Source organism: Anas platyrhynchos, chromosome 1 (assembly GCF_047663525.1).
Source record: "Anas platyrhynchos isolate ZD024472 breed Pekin duck chromosome 1, IASCAAS_PekinDuck_T2T, whole genome shotgun sequence".
Taxonomy (NCBI): domain Eukaryota; kingdom Metazoa; phylum Chordata; class Aves; order Anseriformes; family Anatidae; genus Anas; species Anas platyrhynchos.
Genome location: NC_092587.1, coordinates 127637815 through 127664464, shown reverse-complemented (window position 1 = coordinate 127664464; position 26650 = coordinate 127637815). Strand labels below are relative to the sequence as shown.

Sequence of the window (26650 nt, the reverse complement as noted above, 5' to 3'; positions counted from 1 at the left end):
TTATACCTAACAGTAAAGAGCCAGGATCATTTATCATGCCTGTCATGTGGTGGTTTCACAGGGCTGGAGGATCCTGCTGGTAACTGCATGAGGAAATGCTGCCACCTTCTACTGCCTTGTTTGCAAGTATCTAGGTCATCGCATCCATGCAGTAAACCTTGGTGGGATTGTTTCCAGGCATGGTGTAAAGCATGATTAGTATAGTCTTGGAGATCTCAGTATGTGCTTGGTACATCTGTTTATCTTGCCCAGTGGAGTCTGGGCTCAAATTCTGCCTTGGGGAAATTCCTTGACAACCTTGCCAGCTGGATGCATCACAGTTATCTTATCCTCAACCTCAGGAAAATAAAAGCTTCTTGCTGGGCTAGTGGTGCCATGGTTATGAGCAGGGCCTCTTCTCCTTTGTGTCATCGTTGAAGAGTATCAATCTTGTCTTGACTTTTGACCCTTCCACTTGTGTAGCAAGCTGTGTACTATGTGCACTAAAGAAGTGAGTTGCTTCTTGTTTCACTGAGGGTGTCTGTGCATGCTGTACCCTAGCTTAGCCTATGCTGACCTTGCAATAGCAGCATTTGAAGCATTGTTTGTACAACTTCCTTTTAGCTGCTCCTCAGAAATGCTGCCCGCATCTTGCAGTAGGGATGCAATAACCCATTAGGTGGTTCACATGGGCTATGAGACTAGACCGACATTGAGATCCAGCTTCAGCTTTTTCCATCCCTGATGGCGTAAACCCCTCTAAAATTCAGACTTTTTAATACTGACTGGTCGGGAACCCCCTGAACATACATACTTCACTCTGCCATTGTTAACTTTTAAATATCTTCAAGTTCTTCAAGTTGTGCTTTTACCAAGTGGGTGATAACATGTAAGAACAACCATTCCTTTTGGCTGTGTCACTCCTTCCATGCTGAGAAACACTCAAAATCCCTCTCATTTTATGTTGGACTTTTTTTTTTTCAGTTTCACGATTTATTACTTTATCTTCCTTGTCCCATCGCTTCAGATCCTGTCAGTTAATTGGATATGTTGCCCATTTTAAAGGGTATTCTAATATTTGAATGTGTTCTACTTGTTTAATCAAATAAGAAGCATTGGGTGCACGAAAGCTTGTCCGTTTTTTTCAGCTCTGGTCTGTGGGACTAATTAACACTGCTTGTTCAAGCTGCTCAGCAGCACAGGCAAAAATGATTTTTGCTGCTGCAAAAGTCAAGGCTTGTGGCAAAAAGGGGGCCAAAGCCAGGTGAAGGGCTGAGATGGAGGGATCTGCAGATCTGCTGCTACCCTTTGGAGCCTGGAGTGCTGGAAGCAGCACCTTCATCAGCAGATGTTTCCTTCTCCCTTCTTTGGAAGTACCTCACCTGTTTTCCCCTCTGAAACAGCAGCCACCCTGCCTTGCCAGGGCTCTGGCAGGAGCAAGGTCAGTAGAAGGACTTGGGCCATTTCACTGCTGCGAGCAGCATGTTGCCCTAGGGGACTGCCTGCTTTGCCATGGTCCAGAGCCAGCCTTCATCTATGAAAAGAAATTTCTCCCTGCAAACCCTCCCTCTGTTGTATCTCAGCTACAGGAGTGAACTTAACCAACACTGAAGAGAGTAGCAGAGAGCAGTCGTCAACCACAACTGATCTGACAGAAGAGCAAGAAAATTATAATCAGTACTTTAGGATCATTTGGGGTAAATTATGTAGGTAATCATGCCAAAAAGCTGTCTGCTTTATCGATGCCTCATGTCTTGGATATATTCTGAGGATAAAGGGTTAATATTCTGGGCACAATATAAATCATAAAACAAGATAGTTTGTTATTTGTTCGGCTTTGTAGAGATTTTTGTCTCTAGTCAAAAGAAAATGAGGGGAGAGGGGATGAGGGGGTGTATTACATATGCTAGATGGCATGCATTCAGTGCTGTAATGACGTTTAACAATTCCTTGGCCTTGGAAAACAGCCTGAGGGATGCCATGTTCAACTTCTAGCTGAATTGCAACTTCCACATGAATAGAGTAGCTGTATCTTGACTACATTATTGATTTTCTCAGGATTACTCCAGTGAAGCAAGTGAGCAAACTTAGCTGTTGTATTAGATGCTCAGCAGCAGGCAGTATGCAATGCCAGTTTTTGAAGTAGTTTGTTTATCCTAACATTTTCTGATATGCATTGAGACACAGAAGAAGCTATGGCAGTACAGGCTAAACCACTCGAATCCTGAGCCCCAGACACAGGACAAATGCCTCAGGCCTTTGGGGTGGCATCTGGGGAGAGTAAGATTTAATGAGTGCTTTCCAGTACTGGCACAACCAACTGATTGAAGAGACACAACAGTAAAAAAGCTTTCAACTCTTAACAGTGAAAGGTTCATCCTAGTTTGATACCTAAGCATTTTTATAGCACATTGAAGCAGTTGAAGCTAATTTTTAACCACAAGGCTTTTAGAGGCAGGTGGAAGATGCTCTGCACTTGGAAAACTGTATTTTTGACCTGATGCAGGTACCTTGCTATGAACATAGGCATATGTCTCATGGTGTGTATTGTGTTTGAAGTTTGGCTCAAATCAGGAGGGCAGCTCACGTGCTGTTTTATCTGTTCCCAATGCTGTATTGCTGTCACTGACTTTTTAGACTCATCTAACTTACCAAAACCTAGAGGAACCCAAAAGAGGCCCTGGGCAAGTAGGTGAAATCCAAATGAAACCTCATTTCCATACACATCATGTGCCTGCAATGGTATCTTTGCATCAGTGTCTTCACAGGGTGTTTGGGAAACCTGACTATAATGGTGCTTCATGTTTTGCTTTGTTTTTGTTTTTAAAGGGATGAATACAGTAATGTTTTAGAGCTTTTTTTTTTCTCTTCTTTAGACACTGTGAGTAAAGTGAGAGACAAAAAAGCTCTATCTGCTGTAAACTGTGATCTAAAAACTGAGGGGGCTGCTGTGGATGGCTGTTGGCAGCATGCTATAAATGTCTTTTCTGTGCTGGAGCTATTCCAGGAGCGATGGTGCTGTCTGTGCCATCCTGCCGTTAGCCAATACCCGCCACTGCTATGTGATTAAAAAAAAAAACACGGGGGTATTACAGGGGTAAAAATGGGGTTCAGGACATGGGAATTAGTAGGGAAAGCTACAGTATTTAAGAGGAATCATTTTTACTGGGGCTTCTTCCCAGCTGCTTCTGTTTTCACTTAAAAAAAATAAAATGCACATGGCCTACCTAAATGAAGATACTGAAATGAAGTGCTCGAATGTAGAGACCCGTATTAAGCACGCCTTTTTCTAAACACACAGCCCCTTACTTCTTTATGTTAATCTTTAATTTGGTGCCTGTTGCCATATAATTCTCCCCCAAATGATACTTCCTCTCTTCATCATGCTTTAACAAGAAGTGATGTGTTTAGTACATTACAATTATTGGGCTTGGTTCTCTTTTGGAGATCAAGCCAGAAAGGATCTCTACCCTGCCAGCTCTCCCAGGTAGCACCAGTCATTATGTTGGTCACTTCTGCTGTCTCCTTCATCTTTCACCCTCTGGCTTTTCTTTCCATTGCCTGGTCGTGGTTTGGTGTTTGAGTGGATTACCTTGTGTTTTGGGTATCTCACTACGAAAGAACACTTTGTGTAGGCCTAGAAATTTATTCACAAGTTGGTAAAATGGGGCTCTGCCAAGTCCGGGGTTGGATTTTCAAGTGGTTCTGCCCCAGATGAAATTCACAACTGCCTTTGTTATGAACAGAAAATCATACGTTTTGACAGTGCAAATTCTTGCACGACTTCAGCACGCAGTCAATGTGGTTAAGTGGGATGCTGCAGCACCAGTGAAACTACACACATTGTGAAAGGTTAAGGAACACAAAGAGAATTTCTCCTTGTTACAAAAACCCGCTATTTACAATCATTGCATATGTATATTATGCATATTCTTCATCATTGCAGTCAAATCTGTTCACTGAGGAGAAAAGGGAGCATTCACGTTGAATATGTTTCCTTTCTCAGGTTATATTTTAGCCAGGCCTTACTGGACTCATTCAAATTATAAGCAGATGAAAAATAAGATGAGCAAGAGAATGGGATCCGTAACTGTGGGATGAAGCTGACCCATCCTCAGAAATTTCCTAATATATATATATTTTTCTACTTGAAAGTGCTGATTTGTTAAAGAAAAGACTCCCTGAAATATGTTAATTGCAATTTAACTTTATTGTATTGAATCATTTCTGAAGTGTTCCAGTAAATTTTAAAAATTGCATTCTAAATTTCATCTTATTAAATGATTTTCCTATTCAAAATAATTTTCCTTTCAACATAAGCATCTTTTTTATAAAACAACGCGATGTAAGATAATCCAAACCAAACAAAGTACTTCCACTGTTGTTGAAACGAGAAAAAAAAAAAAAAAAGTGAACAAACTGAAAGGAATTCAGTTTTATTTAATGGGAAATTTAGTAATGATCGAGGGGGTTGCCCAGATGTATAAAACATCCCCTTTGGCCTCTACTAGGAATTTTGACTTTTAAGACTATTTGTTTCCCTTAGGGAAAAAAAAAAAAAGGGAGCCTGCTCTCCCTGAGCTTGGAAGTAGCAGTATCATTGACAAAATCAGAATGGTGCAGGGGGAGATCCGCAGTGAAATTCATGCATGTGGATTTTTTCTCAAGAAGCACAGAGCACGCCGCACCACTCAGTCACAGCAGGCAGAAGAAGTTTGGGATTCCTGTTGAGATCAAGGGAAGGAAAACTTGACACTTTCAGAAATGGATTTCAGACACTTTGAACCACGCGTGGCCTGCACCCTGCAAGCGCCTGGCTGGAGGAGAGGGATGCAGCCCCATCATCTTTTCCACCCCCTCTGAGACCCCGTAACACTGACCTGACATTTCCCAGCAGATTGCTACTGGAACCAAAGCTTCTCTCTAGCTCTTTTTCATTTATTTATTTATTTATTTTAAATTTTTGCACTCCCAGATTTGTTTTTCACTGATGCTGGCATTTATTTATTTATTTATTTATTTTCATTTTTTTTAAAATAAATAACTAAATGTAGCAGCCCAACTTTTTCAGGCTGTTCCCTCCTCGCCTGTGTGCAGAGGACTGCAGATCTGTGTGCGATATAATGAAGGCCTGGGGGAGAATATTAGCACTTCTGAAAAGAGCTCAGGGAATTCTGGTTTTTGCTCTGACAACTGAAGGCAGAGGAGAGTTTCCCTTTCATGTTTGTTTTCAGTACATAAAATGATTGAAAGCAGTTTCCCAAAGAGGTGGATGGGGTGGGGGGGGGGAGGGTGCTAAAAATTTTTAGCATTTCTAATTTTCTGCCTTAATTTTGCTGCGGCTGCACTCTCTGATGAGTTGGTTAATGCTACAGTGGGGCAGGCCTGCCCAGCAAGGAGCCAAAGACAGGGCCGCAAGTCTTGTGGGCACAAGTCCCTGCATTGCCAAAGAGACCACTGCCACAGGGATGGGAAAGGGGATGCTTCGGCCAGAAGAAGAGCACAAATTCACCAACATAGAGAAGGCAGAGGCTGGCTGTAGGCCATCAAAGCTAGGCCCCTGTAACACAGGCGCTTCTGTAATGGCCGCACATCAAGTTCACCCTGTACTTTTTTATTTATTTAAGTGGTAATATTAGTGTCACACACCCTTGGACGGAAGGCAAGGCTGCTCTCTGAAGCACTGCTGCTCAGCTGGTAGTGGGAAGGCAACGGAAGCAAAACCTTGTGGGCTCTGTAGAGCCTGCCCAGACACCTGTTTCCATCTGTAATATATCTCATGTGGAAAAACAGTGTGCTTTCTTTTGCCCCTGAAGGTGTCCAGCTGTGCTCGCTGGATTTTTTTGGCAGGGGAATTCATGATTGGTGTTGTTAGGATGAGGATAAGTGGATCCTGTGCTTTGGCCATGGTTGCTTGGGCCCTCCCGGCCTGTGCCTGGCAGCACGACGTGTGCTGTAGGCGTTTACTGCAGAGGGACTCAGACCCTCTGGCTCACCCCAGGCTTCAAATCCTAATCCAAACAACATCTAATCTCCTGGCCCAGGCCATGAAACGCACTGACGAGTCCCTCCAGAAACTTTTGGATCAAGGTAGTACCCAGCCAGGAGCCCCTCTAGGTAAATATGGACCATGCCTCGAGTTTTAGTCAGGCCAGCATGGGTCTGTCTGCCTGGTCCAGATGCAGAGAGGAGCCCAGTTTCCATCCGACACCTCCTCGACACAAAATAATTAAGACGGGGTTGCCAAGAGACCGGTGCCGTGTACCTCCCTCCTGCTTTGAGCTCTGAATTGATCCACTCATTTCGCCTGATGCTGATCTGAATGGTGGCAGCCTGAGACCAGCTATAGAAAATCCATTCTGCCAGCCTGGAACAGGGAGTTCTTCCCTCACGCTGCCTTCTGCTTTATTGGGCTCTTGACGAGAGTGCCTTGGCCTGTGTGCAATAAGTAGATGCTAGCCTGCTTTGTTCAATTCCACATGCACAACGTGAGAGCAACTGTCGTGCCCTGAAAATTTGGTATGTGGTGTGTAAATGTGTGGTTGTGGCTGTTTGATAAAAGGGATGGCCGAAGTCACGGTTACTCTCACCTTTCACGTCAGATTACTTGTTGAATATTAATTCAGAAGCAAGAGCTTAGCGTACTGAAATGCCTCGCCGCTTTTACTTCGTTCCTAATGAAAAAGGAAGAAAGATCGCGTGCGTTGACATATATATGGCACGGAGAGGACTAACAGCAGCCAGTTAATAATCTTTGTCTCCCTTGCTGCTGGCACAGGTTTAGAACAAATGCACACAAAAATGTCCCAGGCACGTGTGCTCACAGATGTCTATGCATGCAGGCATGGTTTAGCATGAAGAATCACATAAATTAGCAGGATTATAATTACTCTTTTTAATCCCTTCGCTTTGAACAAACAAGCTTTAATCAGCAGACGGGAAGCCCGTTTAAGACTTGAAACATAATCCAAGGTCAGAAGCTAAGGGTCACCACCCTTGACTGTGGACCAAACAACCAGGTGTGACCAAAAGTTGTGGCAAAAAGGGGGCTTTTCCCCAGGCACCCCGGCGGCTCTGAAGAGCACCTCAGCTGAGTAGGAACGGGGGATTCACCCTGGAGAGCCCTCGGGGCTGGGAGGGCAGCCACGAGTGGGGGCACATCAGCACCATGCTCCTGAGGAGCAAGGCAGGCAGCCATGGAGAGGAGGGGTGGAAAGCGGGCAGGAAGCTAATGAAAACAGTTCCCCTCTCCAGGGATAACTGGGGAGGGGTCAGAGGTAATTAGTTTGTATGGGTAACAGAGGTTAATAGGGTTCTTGTTTTGGTTTTTCTCTTCTTTTGATGGAACGTGTCAGTTGTTTAAAGCTAACAAGCTGATGAGACAAAAAGCAAATTAAATATGCGATCCAGGTGTTGCCAAAAGTTGAGGCAGAAGTGTTAAAAGGAAAAGTTTACAGAGCTGTATAGAAAAAAAAAAAAAAAAAAAAAAAGGTTTGCTTGTAAATACCGAACAAACCAAACAGCCAACCCATCCCATGCCTTGCATTATTTGTGACTCAGGTGTTTACTGGACAAAAAATAATAATAATTAAAAAAAAATCAAGAGTGAAAAATGTAGTTATTAAGAAAAACCCTCTTTCTGCTCTAATGCATATCTTTTTATTGATTTACTCCAAAGTACTTCCATACAGCTTTCAGCCATTGGGTTCCTCATCAATAAACAGGAGGAGACAGAGAGTGCAGTGGCTTGTTCCACGAACCACACAATAGTTTTTTCTACCTGGGCAGGGTAACCCACTCTCTGATGTCCCCAGACTCCTTAACATACCTTGCAGCTATATTTAAAAGTATCTGACTTGTACCAGATCTTGAACAGGAGCCTTCCAGAAACACCGGGCAAGTGCTCAAGATCAAAGCCCTGGTCATGCGCATGGCACTACAGGGATGTGGAAAATGACCAAAGTTTCCTAACAATGCTGTGCTCATTTAAAAATCAGTAAAAAAGGACAGAGTATTCATAGTAAACTATTCCAGCAACTCTGTCTTGCTGAATCTTGCATGTGTCCCCAGGTCATAGTGACGCTAACATTTCAGTGAACATCTCTAAGCTTCTCCTTTTCACCCTGCTATCTTTATTTATTTTTATATTTACTGGCACCTGTTTTCTGCTCCTTCAGTCATCAGCTGTTTAAACTGGAGCTATAGATGTGAAGATGACCAGCTTTTGAGACCTCTTCACAGACTTTGCTTGGGAGCTGTGGTTCACCTTCCACTCCTAATGTTATGAGGTCAGTTTAGAATGGAAATATCCACACTAGAAAATGTGTAATGGGAAGGGAGTTTCCACACTGCATGTGGAATATATAGATGATAAGCAATCTTCCTTCCTAAGGGTTTGAGCCAGTTGCAAGAGCAGAAATTGCCCTAATGAAACATGGTGGGAGAATTGCACCCCAGGTGTTGGAGGGAAACAGAGCCAGGTGGCCAAGAAAGTAGCTTGCCTAATGAAGCTACCAGTGAATGGCACAAAGCTGTTTTATCCTCTGTATCTGAGGAATTCAAGGATGCCCTGTGGGACCCTGAAATAAGGGGGAGAGTGGCAACCTGAGGGAACCAAAGTTACTGTGAGATATTCATGGGTGTACAAAGGCACTGAGAATTGTCAACAACACTGTGGGAAGGCTTGCTAGGAAAATAGCTCTTTTCTAAGCTACACGCACTGCTGTGTGCTTCTAGTTCCAAAATATTTTGCAGACAAACTACTTGGATGATTTACAAGATTCATTACATTGGAGTTTAGCATAATCTGCTACCACTTTTACTGCTGCCTGGAATATAATTTGAAAATATTCCCACAAAAGAGCAAGGAGAAGAGTGTTAGCAAATAGAAGAGCAGCGGAGTATTAGTATTAGCATGGTCACTTCTGCTGCAGTCAGTCTGCATCTGTCCCCTCCTGTGTTCACAGAGGGGAGCAGACTGTCAGGCACATTCCAGAACAAAAGTAACCCTGAGTTCATAATATCCAGAGGTAGGTTAACCTTTGAAAATGCAGAAGGAGTGTATCTGCCAGAAAGGGTAGAGGAGAGAAGGTGGAGAGATGATGGATAATTTGTTGCCACCAACCATCTCTTACTTCTTGTGGATTGTAGAGAAATTTCTGATACCAAATGAGCAGCAACACAGAAAATGGAGGTACCAAATGTGCTAGAATACATTGCTTTGCATGGGTAAAAAAAATAAAATTCTGTTTAATAAATGTTTATGGAACTAGTCTTGGATGCTCTAAAAATAACCTGGCTGGAGCGAGTCACTGAGCCCCTGCAGGAAGCCCTACACATTCCTAGCATAGAATAACAGCTTAATCCTGGTTTTCACAACAAAAAGAACAATTATTTTTAGTGCATTTAAAAATAGACTTCAGCTGCCTGGTGCCTCATCAAAGCAAGACCTGGAAGATGTGTCACTTCATGAGAGTGCGGCACAAGTTGCCAGATGCTGAACGACCGCAACATCTGACAAAAATATGGTGGTTCAGATGTGTTAAGAGGTGTTATGATAAAGACTACAGGCCAGGCTTGCAGGAAAAGGATAAGACAAAAAAAAAAAAAAAAAAAAAAAAGGCTTGAGGAACATCCTAACAGCAGTGAAGGGTGAGACAGAGGAATGGGAGCAATGCCGAGCAGAACCTTCTTGTGGCTGAGACTCCAGGGTAATCGTGTTCTACGAGACTGGAGAAGAGGAGGCTCGGGATCTTATCAATGTGTATAAATAGCTGAAGGGAGGGTGCAAAGAAGACGGAGCCAGGCTCCTTTCAGTGGTGCCCAGTGCCAGGACAAGAGGCACTGGGCACAAACCGGAGCCCAGGAGGCTCCCTGTGAGCACCAGGCAGCACTTCTGTGCTGTGCGGGTGAGGAGCCCTGGCACAGGCTGCCCAGAGAGCTGTGGGGTCTCCTCCTTGGAGATCTCCAAAAGCTGCCTGGAGATGGGCCTGGGCAGCCTGCGCTGGGTGTCCCTGCTTGGGCAGGGCTTGGAGCAGGGGAGCCCAGAGGGCACTGCCAGCCTCAGCCACGCTGTGATCCTGTGAAGACAAATGTTGCGCAGCCAGCTGGAAAGTTATAAGGAGTGTAAGAGGCTCTGGTTATGCCATCAGAGAGGCAGAGTTAAAACCTGGTCCCAGTGAAACCAAAATTCACCTGCAGGGACCCAGCACAGAAGACTGGCATTTTACTTCCAGAAGTTTGTAGCCCAATAGAGCACAGCCTCAGGGCTTGCTCCTTCCCCTGGGGGTTTATCTCCTGTTATCACTCTAACTCTCGCACTTGGATTCCTAGCGCAGGCCAGTTATTTGGGCTCCCTCTGTGGGCAGTGGGAAGCACAGCATTTCCAGAGGGTTTCCGTTGCCTTCACGAGATACCAATTAGCCTAACACAAGCTTCTAAGCTGGCTTTGCTGATATATAAAAAAATATGCTGTGTAACTACAGTTCAACTCTTCTGTAGGGTGAGCTGTGTCATATATTTGCAGCTAGCTGTTCCCAAATATAAGTATCTCCAAATATGCTTTAGGCAGTTACCTCACTAATGTGTACTTCCTACGCACCATTTTGCTGATCTGCTCCAAAGGCTGCAGCTGGAAGATCTCTATTTGGCTGATATGCCTCGAAAGTGATGGGATAGTGCTCATCTGTCAAACAAAGCTGGGAGAGAGATGAGATGCTTATCTCTCACAGACAAAACACCTGGCTGTCTGGCTTTGTGAATGCTAATTTTGCAACTCAAAAAAAAAATAATAAAAAAAAAAATCTAAATTAAAGTATTTATAGCACATTTCCATCAGCTTCTATTATATAGAATACAACCTAAAATCCATGGAAGAAGTGATGACAAATTACCTTCTTTTTCAATGATTCTAAATATGCTTACTTAGTATTCACTTCTGGGCTTTTTTTTTTTTTTTTTTTTTTCCTTCCCAAGCATTTGTAGTCACGTCATTCCAGCTAGGCTGGGTACATAAAATCCCCCTTAATAATCTAAGTTGTCAAAACTAAGAGCATTTTGTAAAATACCAGAAGAGCCTCCAATTGAATAATGATGAAAATATTTATTTAGGTTTATTTGGTCTGCTGTTGCAAACGTGCCTTGCATGTGACTCAGCAATTGCACTCTTTGGTTTTCTTTCCTTCTGTTTTTCATGCAGTCCTTTTCTTGTACTCCCCCAGGAAGGCAGATTTTAATACGAAGTCCCTGAAAAGTGAGGTGCCGTATAAAAAAAACAGGACTTTCACTTACTGACACGCAACTCTGTGCTACCCAGTGTGGGTAAACAGAGCTTCCTTTTCACAGGGAATCAGATCATATGGGGAATAAAACCACCACCTTTCAGAAACAGGACATTGTCCCATACCAATTCCTTCATATTTTTTCTGGTGTTCACTTAAATGCTAATTTGAATGAATAAGAGGGTTTATAGTGGTTTTGTCAGTGCGGTTTCATAGTTGCTCATACCTTCAGATGCTCTGTGCACAGCCGCGGGCTCGGTCCATCGGCGGTGTGATGGATGGGCACTGGCTGTAAGGTGGGACTGGAGCCACGCTCTTCAAACGCGGCTGTTTCCTTGCATCTTCCCAAAGTAGTGCATAAACAATTACCTCCAGTGTTTGGAGCTAAATATCAGATGTTCGTAGGTTTAAGAGCAGGCTGGAAGGAGGAGGGCTGGAGGAACATGCCACGGTACTCTAACAAGCGTCATTGTCAAGCCCTTCAGCTTTGAAAGGGAACATTAAGGTATCATTTACTCTCTGCCCTGGCTTCCTACGGAGCGCCGCTAATGAAAGACCTCTTTGTGTGTGCAGTCACTAACTACAGAGACCAGTCAAAGCCTTTGTGGACATAACCATAAAAAAGAGCCCGTAGGCCAGAGCCGATCCTACAATTAGCTCCTGTCTGTGTGAGTGGAAGCACCTGCTCTGGCGGTAGTGCCTTTCAAAAACAAGAGACTTTTAAACCTCTGTCCGCTCCAAGGAGCCCTTTTTGCCTTGGATGACTTGCCTGTGTTCAGGTATGTGCACATGCTATACACCAAGGTCAGCGGAAAACACAAAGACAAAATTGCAACGGGGCCAGACACGCAATTGCCTACCCACTCACAGAGGGTGATGCTTTGCGGTGTGGCCATGCAGGCTGTGCAGATGTGAACAGCAGTCCTACAAATCCGTGGTCATACCACATGAATTCTTAAACATGTCCTATCCTTTTCCCTTCTGTAGCAACAGATCTATTTGAAACATCCTTCTTCTTCTTGTCTCTCTGTGCTGTAACCGGAGCTGGAGCTGCTGAAACCTCTGCAGGCTGTTTGTGGCGGCACATCAGCGCTGCACCTCTCAGGCACACTTCTCTGCATGGGTCAGTCACCTCATTTCAGAGCTGAGTTTCCCTCGGGATCCCATGCAGAGAGCTCTGCAGCTCAAGGTGGCCTGCACAGAAGTGCCTGGGCAGTGGAAAAGGGCATTCATGGTCAGCCCTCCATTATATACATAGCTCAATACACATGGGGAAATGGCTAAATGAACTCTTACAGATCATATCTGAATCAAATATGAGTAAAATACATGCATGAGCCCATTTTAAAATGTGGATATAATACACAGAAAGGTGATAGAGGGGAAATGAGAGCAAATTTGCAAATGTTTTAGACTTTTCAGCTGTAGACGTCTACTTTGCTATAAATCTGTTTTCATGCTGAATAAATCAGTATCACATCACACTTTCCTCATGTATCTGAGTTTGCTTCAATTGTTTCAACAGCATTCCATGGATTTTCAGATGCTGCTTACTGAATAGCAAGCTGCACGTTTAAAGAAAAAAAAAGTCATTCTGGTAGGAAAATCAAACTTGCCAAAAGATATCTCTTCTAAAAATCAGAATTAATTTTGAATGTGTTGTCAGCTTATGAGTTATTTTGCCTGAGACTGCCAGGAGAATTTAATTTTGCAGTTTCAAGTGAAATTCCTCTAATCGAATCCGGTGCGGGCCTTATCATCAGATCATGCCATTCATGGAAGAGATTTACTCATGTGCACGAGTAAAAGCTCTGCAAATGCTCCAGATGAGCTGAATTTCAAAGTCTACATGTTTGAGGGCTCATAACTGCCTGGGATGGCATTTGTGGTCAGAAATCTGCTCCGGTGAGGGCAAGCTTCACAGACCCAGAGGTTCCCCTTTCCTACTCCATTCCCAGCCCTGTCCAGCTGTTGGGTTTGGCCCCAGCGCCCCATGGCAGCACCAGCAGCAAGGTGTCTGCCTGTTGAGTCCCCAAATCAGGTGTTACAGTATCAATGGGAAAATTGCTGCTCATTCCCTCAAAAGAAAATAGCAGAGGCAGATTTTTGCTTTTAATAGTGGTGGTGGGTGTTTCAAAATGGGCCAAAGGTGGTATAAAAACCACACGCTTTACCACCTGCCATTGTGGTGGTTAGTTCCCAATTAAAAACTTAGGCCATTCTGGCAAGGTGGTCTTTTTCCTCCAACAACACATGGGTGGTGGAAGCGAGGGAGGAAAGCAGGTGTTTATTGCAGTAATTGCGTGATGCAGATGTTTGCTCAGGTCCTGCAGAGCAGCACAAACCAGAGGGCTGGCCGCCGAGTGCTGTCAGTCAGCAGGGAGAAACTCGGGTAGCTTAGAAATGGGCTAAGTCGGTGCACTCCAGCACGGAAATTAGCACTCCACAAAGCTCGAAAGGTTGGAAATAACCAAGTTATGCAGTAGTTGGAATTTCAAACACCCCCTTGGAGTTTGGGAGTCTATATAATCAGCATCATGAAAGAGAAACAAATCTGTGCACCTTTTAAAAATGCACAACAGAGCAGATCTCACTGTAAGCCACGTTATTCTGTATTTTCATAGTCTTCTGGTTATTCTCCTTCTGCTAGTTCATGTTCTTCTAAATTGTACCAGTGTATTTTCCTGAGGGCAGGCTTTGGTCTCTTCCTGCTGGAGAGTCAGGGAAAGGGGGGTGGGGAAATACTCTTGGCAGGGACTGGGTTGCAAAGGTTGATTTTGAAAGTCCTGAGCTTTTTGCTCATGGAAGAATCTCCTTGTTGGGCTGAGAGGATGATTTAAGCCCTCTGTGCTCCTTGCGTTCCTCTCTGAGCATCTGCATCGCTGACAGAGCAAACAGGTACACCTGAAAAAGGGTTCAGAGACAGCAAGCCTGGGTATTTGCATTTTAAAGAAGTAACCAGGTTTTGTATTTTTCAGCCAAACTTCCTTAGTTAGACAACAGAGAGGCTTCCTGACCCTTCTGCAGACAGGATTTCAAAAACTTTGACTTGAAGAAAAGGTATTCTGTGCAATTTAAATACACGGAAACTTCCAAAGAAGCAGGAGGTGTCCTGCCACTGCAGGGGGTGCGCTGGCATGCTCTCCACAGAAAGACTGCATCACCTGCAGAGCCCGCCTAGTGCAAAACTGCGGATGTCTTGAGAAATAGCATGATGTGTGCTGGTGGGATTGCCATTTCTAACAGCTAGACGGCTTTGTGTGTGCATGACAACCCAACAGGCTGGCTTTCCAGAGGGGTAAGCAGCCCACGCTGAGCTCCAGACAGACAGAGATGCACAGGTCACGAGCTAGCTGCTCTATTACCCCATCCCCTCTGCAGTGTTTTGTCCAACCACGATTGTTTCAGCCCCTTCTCAACCACAGCTCATTGATCTGCTGGAGAGAAGCAGAAAACATTTCCAGAAATGAGCATGTCATCCGCTACTGTTTGCTGAAATGCATCCCTCTGTTCTAGAGGGAATTACAGCTTCCATCTGCGCCGTAATACGAAAAACATGGGCAGGCCCCTATGTTGCAGAGCCGCCGCATTATCAAGCTGCACAAGCTCCTGGAGATTCGTGACTGTTGACATTTGATTTGAGGAAATCAGGCCGCCACTCTGCAATTACTTCATTAGGCTCACAAATAATCAGATGAAGGGTGGTCTGAGATTTGAAAAGCTGGGCTGTTGGGACTTTGAAATACATCCAATTCTTCACATTCTCTTTCAGCTCCTTTTAGGTTAAGTACAGCATGTGTTTGAAGTTAAAAAAAAAAAATGTAATGTGGAGTTCCAATGGGGAAGTGTTTTCCATGTGCATTCAAGTAGGATGCATGTTGTCCACATGGGCAAGACGCTCCATGTCCTTCATCTTGTGCATATGACGCCTGCTGGAAACCTGAGTGTGCATCTGCACAGACCTAGGGAGGACATGTGCTGAGCAGGTCCCAGCTGGTTCATCTGTGTGGTGTCAGGCTTGCTTTGGTGGAGTGGAAATGTTCAGCTCCACGCTGCAGTGCAGTGGATGTGGGGCTTTGATGCTCCAGGAGCACCGGTGGGACCCAGCCCAGAGCTGCAGCAGAGCACTGGAGAAGATAACCAGCGTGGTGGGCTGCAGGCTGTCTGATGAGACCAGGCTTTATTGGCACTACGAACCACTTTGCTGTGCACCTGGGTACCTCTGGGGCCATACGCTCCTCCAGGAGAAACTTCACCTCAGGTCCATGGGTGCCACCCAGGAGATGCTGCAGGCTAGCCAGCCCCCAGGTGCCTGAGGGCTGTGCAACGTTTGGTTCTCTCCCGTGACACGTCTGACACAGAAAGGCTGGCAGAAGTGGCACTGGGGCTATAAGCTGAAGGGCTTTGCTTGTTTTAGGGGAGAGAGGAGGGTGCACAGGGGCTGAGCAACCTTCCCACCCGCAGCGTGTTTCTGCAGTGGGAGCACTGAACAGGAAGGACTGGGTGCCCAAACTGCTTCATGTTCCCAGCCTAGACCTTATTTTGGTTGTGTTTTTTGGCCAACAGTTGGCTTGGTAGCTGTAAGAAAGAGATTTGAAGGGAAGAGTTCTGAGGGGCTGCTCCGTGCCATAGCTCCCTCCATCCATGCACCTCTGTCAGTGTCACTCACACGTGCCCCTTGCTACCTCTGCCAAGTCATTTGTGGCATAAATTGGTTTTCTGCTGTCTGGGGCATTGAGGCAGGAACACTGCACAGCAAATAAAGGAATTTGTAATAATAAGGAAAGCCCCCGTTTAGCCTAGTAGCTGTACAATTAGTAATACTGAGAAGCAGATGAGGGCAGGCCTCATGTTTGGCTGTAATCTTTTGGCATATTGTGGTTTAATTACAGACCATTCTACCATCTGGAATATTAATCATCTCTTACTGTCATGGGGAATGCGGTCCACCTTTCTTTGTAGGTGTTTTGTTTTTTTTCTTTTTTTTTTTGGTGGGGGAGCTACAAACTGGCTACATTATTTTGAAATACACTGTACTCATTATGAGAGATTTTGTTTAAGTTAAACCCCAGTAACCAGAACTAAGTGATTTGCTCTTAGTTCTATACATGAAAATAAATGATTTAATATATATATATATTTAAAACTCATTTAATTTCTTTAGCTTTGTTTCACATTCTTTGCAGTTACTCATTTCATTACTCATGGACACAGCCAACCACAAACAGATAATTTTTTAAAAAATATGTCAATGAAGCGATTTCTCTAGCAGTCTGAGAAGGAAGAAAGATTGTAATTTTTGGTTTTGTTAATTAAGCACTTGCTAAGAACTCAGTACCAAGAGGGGGACTGTGTAACAGGAGAGCAGATAGGAAGAGAAATGAAACTGGTTGAGATAAGCTGAGACACAGCAGGTGAAATCTTGTCTGTGAAACCAAACTGAGTTTGACTGTGCTTTTTCTATTGCTGATGTTATATGATGTATATATTCTTTCTTGAACATTTAGATAAAATTCATCATACTGCAGTACACTCTGGAGAACACAGGTACCAAGAGTCTACAATCAAACTATATATATATACACGTGTGTGTGTGTGTATTAGATGTGGTTTTGCTTTTATACAACAAAAATCAGGATATAATCCGTGTGACTGTGTGAATTTTTTTTTCCTGTGCTGACTTGAGCAAAGCCTTTTAAATCTCCGTGCCTTAATTTCCGTGAAAGATCAATGAATAACGCCTGCTATTGGGACAAGCAGAGATATTACCATTTGTTCTGAGATCTTTAACTTAATTTTTCTGTAGGCAAGAAATTATCTCTCTTTGTATTCGTGTTATTCTGTATCTGGTTGGTGCGTACACAGATGGCAAAGTCTGCCACTTCAGCCTGGCTCTGCAACTTGCTTTGCTGGCTTACTTCACCTGGCATTTTCTTTTCTTTTCTTTGATCTTCTCTTCTCTTCTCTTATTAGGAAAGCTCCTTTCTCAAACAAATTCAAGGAGTTTGCAGGTGACACTGTCTTGGGAAGAATCGGAAACGCTGGTGAGAACTTGGAGCAGCAACGAACAGGGAGGCAGGCAGGCCTTGCCAGTTTGGAAAAAAAAAAAAAAAAAAGAGCAGAAAATAACAAAGTGAGATTTGACTTGTTAAAACACAAGTTTAAGCTCTAGGGAAAAACATGAAACGTGGTTTTGATGTTTTGAAGTGGAGCAGGGTTGTGCTGAAGGAGCATGTGGGAAGGTGGGCAGCACTTCGCTGACTGCCTTCAAAGAAGGTTTAAAACATAAGGTGCTATGGGGAGGCTTCGGGTCCCTGGGAAGGAGGTGGTAATGCCTGTCTCCTGCATACTTGGTCTGTAACGGGAATTTGGGGATTGGTCCTGGTAACTGGGTTGCTGGAAAAGCAGAGGTTTGGCTGGAGCTCAGAAAAAGAGCAGCAAAGTGGAGCTGGAAGGGAGCTAGGCTGTCTGCTGTGCTTTGCAAGAATTAAACCTGGCTTGCTTGGCAGTGCCACAGCTGAGGAGGAGATGCAATCGTCTGCACCTGCAGAGCATGTAAAGGCCAAGACAGGAGAAGAATTACTCACAGGAGTAAGCAGTAACTCAGTAACGGGCTGAATATTGAAACAACTTTTTTTTTTTTTTTTTTTGGTCTGTACACTAAGTTCTGGAAGAAATATTGAAGATCGGATTGTCAGAGTAGTTCAGATCAAACTGAAGGAAACCCGTGTGCATAGAGCCTCTTAGACCATCTCTTTTTTCCTCCACTGGGAATCCAAGAGCAGAATTAGGGGGCAGCCCCCCGTGTCTGCACAGGTGCAGGAGTCACAGCTTGACCTATTTCTTCTGCTATTTGCGGCAAAACCTCCTGTCACACCTGCCATAGCCTGCATGCTATTTATGGCCCTGTTTTGGGTAGCAGCAGTTTTGGGCACAGGATCCATGTGTGCACAGCTGCATTCATCATGAAATTTGGGTGGAGGGTAGGAGCAGCTGCCTGGGACAAGGAGGTGGTGAGGCTGCACAGGGGGCAGCGAGGTAAGTGAGGAGGTATGGGACACCTCTCTGGTGCCTGGTCTCTTGGTGGTGGCTTTAAGTGCTGCTGCAGCAGCCTTTCTGCTGAAATAGGTGTGTAGCTTGTGAGAATTCACAATGGTTTGGGAGCTCTGTAAGGCAGCTGAAGCAAGTCAGAGTGGTGGCCAGGCCCTGCTGGTTTTGCCATCAAAATGGGTGACTTAGCAGGAAAGCTTGCTGGTGTGTTATGATCAGCCAAGGCATCCAGCCCTCCTCGACTCCTCTTCCTTTAGGCAGGCACGCCAGATAACGTAACGCCAGAGCTACAGGGACGCTATAAATACTCCCTACTCTTTTTGCTATTTGTTTGTGTATCTGTCAGGTTATCACAACGCAAACACGGACAGCACTGTTGGGCAAAGAGCTAACGGAGAGAAGACAGAAAAGCAGACATACAAATTATTTCAGATAACGCAGGAGCAACTTCTGTAGTGGGAAGTACGCTGTCTGTAGCCTTAGGCTTGCATTTCAGCGTGCTTGGCGTATATAACTCATAATAACATATGTGGGATAACGGCAGTGATTTCTGGGGCCAGGAATAAATTTGGGATTAAAATGAGATAAGCATCCTAGGCCAAGTCAGTTGAGTTGTCTCTTTCTCTTTATAGCATGGGTATACCAGGCACTCTCCTCCAACCTCTTGCAGTATCCCACCCTTAATTATTGGGAAGGGGCACGCATGGCAGCAGCCCTCATGGCTGCTTCGTCTCTTCATTTGGAATAGGGCATGGGCTCAGTGTTTGGGATTTTATTTTATTTTTATTTTTTTTTCTTTCTGGAAGCTGAGCTGGCAGCTTCTTTTGGCTTACATTTATAGCACCCTGGTGTGCTATAGCTGATGAAATATAAATGACGGAGTTGATTCTGAGGGCTGTAAAATAGGCCTGGTGCTGGAAGTGGCGAGCTTACTTCTGCTTGGTGGAAAATCTGTTGCCTTTCTAAAGGGGTCACTATTTCAGCTCTCCTGTGAGTTTTCCTCACTGAATGGCACGCAGTATTTTGCACCTTTGCATGGCTTTCGAGGTAAGTGCAGGAACATACTGGTGAAATAGTGCTCCTGGTTAATGCTTCTGGCGAACAGCACCACCAACTTTGCTCGCTCATGCTGTGGAGGCAGATGAGGCAAAGATCAGAGCCCACCAAACAGGGAGGGAAGCGAGGAGTTACACAAACACGAGGACTTACAACCAAAAGGTCTGCTGCTTGTGGCACGCCGATGGCTGCAGGGAGGCAGGCGATCCTCCCGTACCATCACACCAGCATCACGGAGATGCTGATACGAGCACAGGTCAGCAGCTGGTAAGGCAAAATCATATTTTTCTCAAGGCAAACTGTCATCAGAAGGGGAATGCTTCTCTTTGCATCCAGTTCCAGTAGCTTAGCCTGGACTTTAATTTAAAGGGTGGATCATATTTGAAGGATTTAGCAGCTTACACCAAACCCAGCATGGGTTAATTCCCTTTGCTGCTGATTGGAAAGCCCAAGTCAATCTTTTCCTGAGACACTTGCTATATTTAGTCAGGAAATGATAAATAATGCTATTTGAAGTGCATTCAGCTTCTTCCCCTTTCCTCCCCCAACCCCTTTCCTCCAAAATAGACTGTGAAGTATAAATAATTTGTATATTTAACCTGAATATTCCTTGTCTACTCAGGTGTGCTCGCTTTCTGTCCCTACACAAAAATTCACTAAGTGGGTTGAAAGTTGTTATTTTATTTATGTGCAGTATAAATAAGTCACGCTACATGAGATGATTTGTAGTTGGCTTGAGCGTGCTTTATTTTGTGTCCTCTGCTTTCTTATCAAACAGGCCTTTATCACTTGAACTATTCACCTTAAGAAGTGAATTCAGTTTTTGCTATCTGAAGGGAAACATTTCTCCCACTGGCAGAAAAAACACTGGCTGCTATTGTGTGCCTGCAGTTTCTTGCTTTGCCTTTGTACTTGTTGAAATGTCTGTTTTCTGATCCAAAACATGGATATTAGATTACCATGTTTCTAGTAAAGAAAGGTTGTTTACTTAATTAAACACCAGGTAATGATGATGGAGGAGACTTTTAATTTCTTTCTCATCCATGGAAACTTTTGAACAAAGCAAAATGCCTCAGGTATTAAGATTTTTTTTTCCTATGGAAACAAAACACTTTCCCTTTAGTTTGCCTACAAAGTGATGGTATTGATTTGGAAATCACAAGTCTTTTTTTTTTTTTTCTTTCAAAAAACATCTTTTGCTGAAGGAAGTTTTCAACAGGCTCCCATAGGTGCACACATCTTGCTCACCATCCCTTGAGGAAATCTATAAAACCGAGGATTTATGATCTATGGAAATCTTTTAGGCCAGGGGTTTTTGATGGAAATCACAGGAGATAGATCGAGTGAGTTACTCGGTAAGGTTGGGCTGCAGGGAGCCTGCATCAGAGCAGCGTAAGGAGGTTGTAAATCAGAGGAGAGCTGGGCTGTGTGTCAGCAGCAAGTTAGCTCTTCCATGGGAGCCCCCACTCAAGGACCTCAGCTTGTGTAGCACGGGGGTTTTTCAGCAAGCATTACTTGGATGCCAAGCAGAGGTTAGCAGGAAAAACAGGCAAACCACCAATTTTCAGTTTAATTTTTTTCTGCAAATTTGCCTCATGAATTTATTTTTTTTATCTACTGCGATGGAAAGACAAAAACATTAAAAGTTTCTGTACACACAGACAAGCACTGCCCAGCTGCTTGTTCTGTGGCGTTCAACTTACCTGTTGGAATTCATCTCTTGGAGAATGAAATGGATTTGGTAGGAGAAGGAGGAACAGTGCTAGTGGTGTGGAAACAGACATTTCCCTACCTGGAGCCTCAGTTGAGGATCTGAGGGCCTTCCCAACGGGGATCTCTGCCAGCAAACAAGAAGAAAGAAGGCCTGAGGAGAAGACTCCAGCTAATTTCCGAGTCTGAGACTCCTCTTGTCTAGTAGCAGCTCCCTGAAAGTTAGTTCCCCGGCCTGGCGTGCTCCAGGCTCGCCCTGGAGTCATTATAGTAGGCACCTCACTTTCAGCCACCAGCTGCTAGGTGAGCTGAATTGCACACTGTGGGGCAAGGTTTTTATGGGGTTTAGCCCTGTGGGGGCATATCATCCTCCTGGGAGTTCTCAGAAGTGCTGTGATGTGTCACCTAGGTGCTACTGAAATCACGGGCAGATGAAAATCCACCCTTCTTTTGCGAAGCATTTAAGTATAGCGCGTTTATATATTTTGTATTCCGTAAAGCATCCATCAGGGCCCTTCAGCATGTCAATTTGAAAATCTGCTCGTGGTAAAATTTTGCAAGCATCAAATTCTGTATGACACGTTACCTTCTACAACGGCTCTTGTCTGGGGTGATCTGGACAAGATCTGCCTGGAACTGCTGCCTCTGAAATGCCACCACAGCAGAAGCAGCAGTGCAGGCACTTAGCATAGGCTCCAGGGCTCGCTGCAGATACCACGTTGTAGTTCAGCAACTTCAGCACACTTTTTTTTTTTTTCCAATTAAAATGAGAAGGGTATGTACTTCTAAGGCAGTTTGACTTGAAGAAAAAGACCGGGAGTCATTTTGTGAGACGTGTCATCAAGATCTTTAATGACCACTACTGGTTGGGACATCAGCATTTACAGCACAGCAGTTGATTCCTCCACCGAAGAAAGACTGAATCCAAAATCATTAATTTAAATTCAATGTCCCTGTCACAACCAGTAACTTAAATTAGGTATCTGAGCACGTAGTGGCAGGCACAGAAATACATTCTCCTCCATAGCCAAGTCTGAGAAGGAGCTGAACATTCACAACTCCGACTGTAGAAAATGGAAGCTAAGAGGATTAACAATACATACCATAGGCTTGATATTTAGGGCAATTTCCAAAGTCATGAGGGTTACTGCCGACTGATGGCCATCTTACTGGAGCAAGTAGGACTCATTTTGTGTATGTATGTGTATGTTTGTCTATAGACAGAAGAATCTGCTGCATAGTTAATCGGTGGTCCTGCAGGTGAACACACGCAGATGTGAGCATAGTATTTATAAATCCCTAATTTAGTCAAAACGGTGATTTCTGAAGAGGCAGCTGTGATCAGCATGTCTAGCAACACTTGATTCAATGCCCTCCGAGTGCAAAAAATGCCATTTTCTCTCACTGCAAATTTATTTGCACTTTATTGCACGTGGATTTTCATGTGCTGTTAAGGAAAAACTTTCTGCCTCTGCAGTTTCCTCCACTGATTGTCTCTTGGTTCCCGTTGCCAGATTAGTACCTTTGTTCTGGAGACAGGTACTGGTGGTTAGCAGGAGGCTTCAGCTTTGCATTGCAGATGACACGGCTGCATAATCTCCTGGCTGAGCAGCACAGTGAAATGCAGTCAGCTGGAGGAGAGCTGCAAGTTTGATATTTCTTACCTGTTTTCCAAATCTCCTTCCTGACTCTAAAGAGACATAAAGAAGGGCATTAAAATAAAAAGAAAGCAATTTATTCTTTTTTTTTTTCCTCTTCCCAGTGCTGCTAAGGCTGCTGGTGAGCAGTAGCTCACCTGAGCAGCAGCTAGCAAGTTTCTGCAGGAGTATGTTGATGGAGCAAGGAAGGAGCAGAGGCTCAGAATAAATCATTTATGTGTGCACTGCAGACTGCACTTTGGGGATTGGCGTTAACGGTGGCGCACTCTCAGACAAACAGAGGAAAAGGCTTTCACCCAACTTTTTGCTGAAACCTCAGAGGAATAAAACAGGTCAGCAGTGAATATTAAATTAACTTCTGGCCATCCTCCAAAGTGATTTGGCCTAGTTAGGAAACATCAAGAAGGAAGAAAGCTTTGCTTCTTCACATCCTGATTTCTCCAGGGAGGAGAGAGAAGGAGATCTGTGCACAGCATTACAAAGGCAACCTGATTTTGTAAGCCAACCCTCCTTTCATACGTACACACTGACAGCCCCATGCAAATCTGCATTACACGTGCAGGTGCCTTTCTTGCAGTGCTGCAGCAATATTTAATCTGCATTCATTTTTTAACTCTTAACATGCATAGTCTGATAAATATGGCTAGATCAACAGAGTATTTATTCGGGTTTGCAAGATGCTAAGCAAGGTGTCTCTTGTGGATTCCCCCTCCTTGGAGGTCTTCAAAAGCCACCTGGATGTGGTCCTGCCCTAGGTCTCCCTGCTTGAGCAGGAGAGGTTGGACAAGGTGACCTCCAGAGGTCCCTTCTAACCTCAGCCATGCCGTGATTCTGTGAAGGAGTGCTGGAAATGGGGTGAGAGAAAGTATTCTCCTTTGCTTTTATTCCAGCACAGCGTCCAACTGAGCTCAGCCCCCTTGTGCACTTGCTCTGTGGTTGATACTGCAGGCATTTATTGGGATGGGCTGGAAACAAATAGGGAAAGAGCTTCAAGAATGCCGCATCCTCATGGTTCAGTGGTCAAAAATGGGATTAAAAAGAGCTGGTCAGAAAATGTTGAGGAGTGGTTGGAGGCTTTGGGGTTTGTTTTGTTTTGTCTTCCTGCAGAAGTCTTCAACACAAACGTAAAAGGAACAAAGTAAACATTTTCTGACATAGATCCTGTGCTAAAATGCAGGAACACCACTGTGGGGCCACATGGGAGTTTTATTTCTTGTGCTTTGAGAGTCTGCACGCATCCTGCTGTGGTCACCGCAGCACCCCCACGTTCACTCTTCCCAGGTACCCAACTCTTCCAGTCCGAGAGGATTTTCTGCTGGAAGACAAAATGCTATACGCAACCTGTATTATTGAATTGAACACAGTATGTTCTCTTGGATTGCAGTTGTGATTTTTTTTTTATATTTTATTTTAATTAACCTTAAATGATTGCACGAGCTCACAGCTGGCTGCACTGTGGGAAGCTTTCTCCGAGGAGGGCAGAGATGTGCAGAAGCACACAGCTCTCCCTCTGGGGTGCTCCCAGGGGTCCCTATTTCAGCCCCCTTGGCCCCCTGTGGGTAACTTCATGCAGTGCTGATGGCCACAACAGGCAAACAGGGGCATGTCCAGGGCTTTCAGGCTGCTGGTGACCTCGAACAGGTTTTGCCGGTGGGCTTCCTCCCTGAGGTTGAAGGGCAAGCTGTTGAGCCACCAAACCCACAGTTATTTTCCACATCTGGTTTGATTCTCTGCAGATAAACAGCAGCCTTGCCATTAACAACAAAAACTTAATTCACTGAGGTTTGTTCAAGCACTGAGAGCAAATATTTTTCCTATGCAGCTTGGGGTCATTTTAAGGGAAAAACAGGGCTGGAGGTATATCGACCCTTTAAAAATTATTATTACTTCCTAGAGAAAATAAAACGTAAAGAACCTTTTCCTTCCATTTGTGAGGTTATTTTAATGGAAAAAAACACTGGCTTCGGAAGGAAATGTTGTTTTGTGCCTGACTTGGCATCAGAGCAGGAGATCTGAATAAATGTATGGATTAACGTACCTTTTTTACTTTCTAATGGAAATGATCGTTTGTAAGTCATACCTTGATAAAAACCCCTAGAAATGTTCAGTCTGCTTTTCTGTCTGTTTTGTCTCGATACTAGGGCTTACACACAAAGCAGGGAGGGGACAGAGCAGCCTGCGAGTACTGCAATTATAAGTATTTTCAGGAATGTCTGTGGCTGCGTAAGCCGCTGAAGGGTGGGAGGCTGCAGCCCCTATGTAGGTCACGTTCTCCAAGGCTGCTGCCTCTGTCACAGCCAGACCTGCTGGTGGCTTGGGCTGTCTTAACACATCAAAGCGACTCTGCTCTGCTCCGGTTCCCGTTGCAGTCTTGAGATATGCCATTCAGCTTTTCTGGTAATCACTGAGGTGGGTACCCTGACTAGTGAGGCTGAACACTAGCCAGTGCTTTTCTGGTTGCCCAGAAGGAGAGGAAAACAAAACAAAACAAAAACAAACAAGCAGAAAAAAAAAACTTTTTTTATGATCACTGTTGTTATTTTAAATTTTTTGAAATCTCTCCCAATATCCCTTTCCTTTTTTTTTTTTTTTTGGGGGGGGGCGGGGAATCCATTTGTCATAATCCATGATCAGCACTGTTATCAATGGTAGTATCAGGTGAACCATAAGAGGCAGTTATGATGGTTTTTATTTTTAAAAAATCTATTAAGAACAAATGCAGTCCATCTGAAAATGAAAAAAAAAAAATCCACCATGAGAACATTGCTGCACAGTGGCAATCAAATTGTAGGTGCCATTATGTGATGGAGCAGCTTATTGAACAGTGAGTGGGTTTGGGGCAGGAGTGCTATTTAGCTAAAACAACTTTTTGCTGTTCTGAACAGAATCATCTCTGTGTATGGAGATCAGAAATTAAGAGGCTGAAAGGATTGGGGTGGTAATTGGTGAGAAACCTGGGGAAGTATCACGGAGAGACACCGGTCACGTCTCCCTCTTTGTTATGGTTTCTGTGCTTGGTGTTAAAATGCTGGGCCTGGCACTCAGGTTAGCAGTGACAAACCATGGCCAGCTACTGATACCCTTGACTCAGCCAGTGCCTGCACCAATTGGGAACTGCCTGATGGACAGCAAGAATCACAAAGCCATGGAATGGTTTGGGCTGGACGGGACCTTACAGACCATCTAATTCCAACCCCCTGCCATGGGCAGGGACACCTCCCACCAGACCAGGCTGCCCAAAGCCCCATCCAGCCTGGCCTTGAGCACCTCCAGGGATGGGGCACCCACAGCTTCTCTGGGCAGCCTGTGCCAGGGCCTCACCACCCTCTGAGTGAAGAATTCCTTCCTTATAACTAATCTAAATCTACCCTTTTTAGCTTAAAGCCATCTCCCCTTGTCCTATCACTACGTCCCTGACAAGGAGTCCCTCCCCAGCTTTCCTGTAGCCCCCTTTAGGTACTGAAAGGCTGCTGTAAGGCCTCCCAGAGCCTTCCCTTCTCCAGGCTGCACAATCCCAACTCCTTCAGCCTGTCCCCACATGAGAGGTGCTCCAGCCCCTTGATCGTTCTTGTGGCCCCCTCTGGACTCATTCTAATATATCCACATTCTTCTCATGCTGGGGGCCCCAGAGCTGGATGCAGTGCTCCAGGTGGGGTCTCAGTAGAGGGGGAGAATCGCCTCCCTCAGCAAGGAGATGCTGGCCACAAACCATGAGGAAGCGTCTAGTTTTAACCACATATATGTTTTATTGATTTTGTTGCTGCTTGTTTTTGTTTTGTGTTTTGTTTATTTTTGTTTTGTTTCTCTTTTTTGCTAGCAAATTTTGCTGGCCTTGCTTTTTCTCCCTCTCTGTCCAGGCTCACTCCTGAACCGCTCCCGGCCTGAGCCACCTGCGCACCTGAGGGGGGCTGCAGGGCA

At 44.6% G+C, this 26650-nt stretch overlaps 1 protein-coding gene across 3 annotated transcripts in view; it reads left to right on the top strand.

The window, feature by feature from the left end:
* Window positions 1-26650, top strand: part of NHS (NHS actin remodeling regulator) — a 241522-nt gene that overhangs the window by 152264 nt on the left and 62608 nt on the right. The window contains exon 1 of one of the 3 annotated variants that reach the window (XM_027448048.3): window positions 18171-18296. The exons of the other annotated variants lie outside the window; for them this stretch is intronic. Within the exon in view, the coding sequence (XP_027303849.3) occupies window positions 18224-18296 (73 nt within the window). The 5' untranslated portion in view covers window positions 18171-18223. Of the gene's footprint in view, window positions 1-18170; window positions 18297-26650 lie in introns of those variants that run through there. 3 annotated transcript variants of the gene reach the window in all.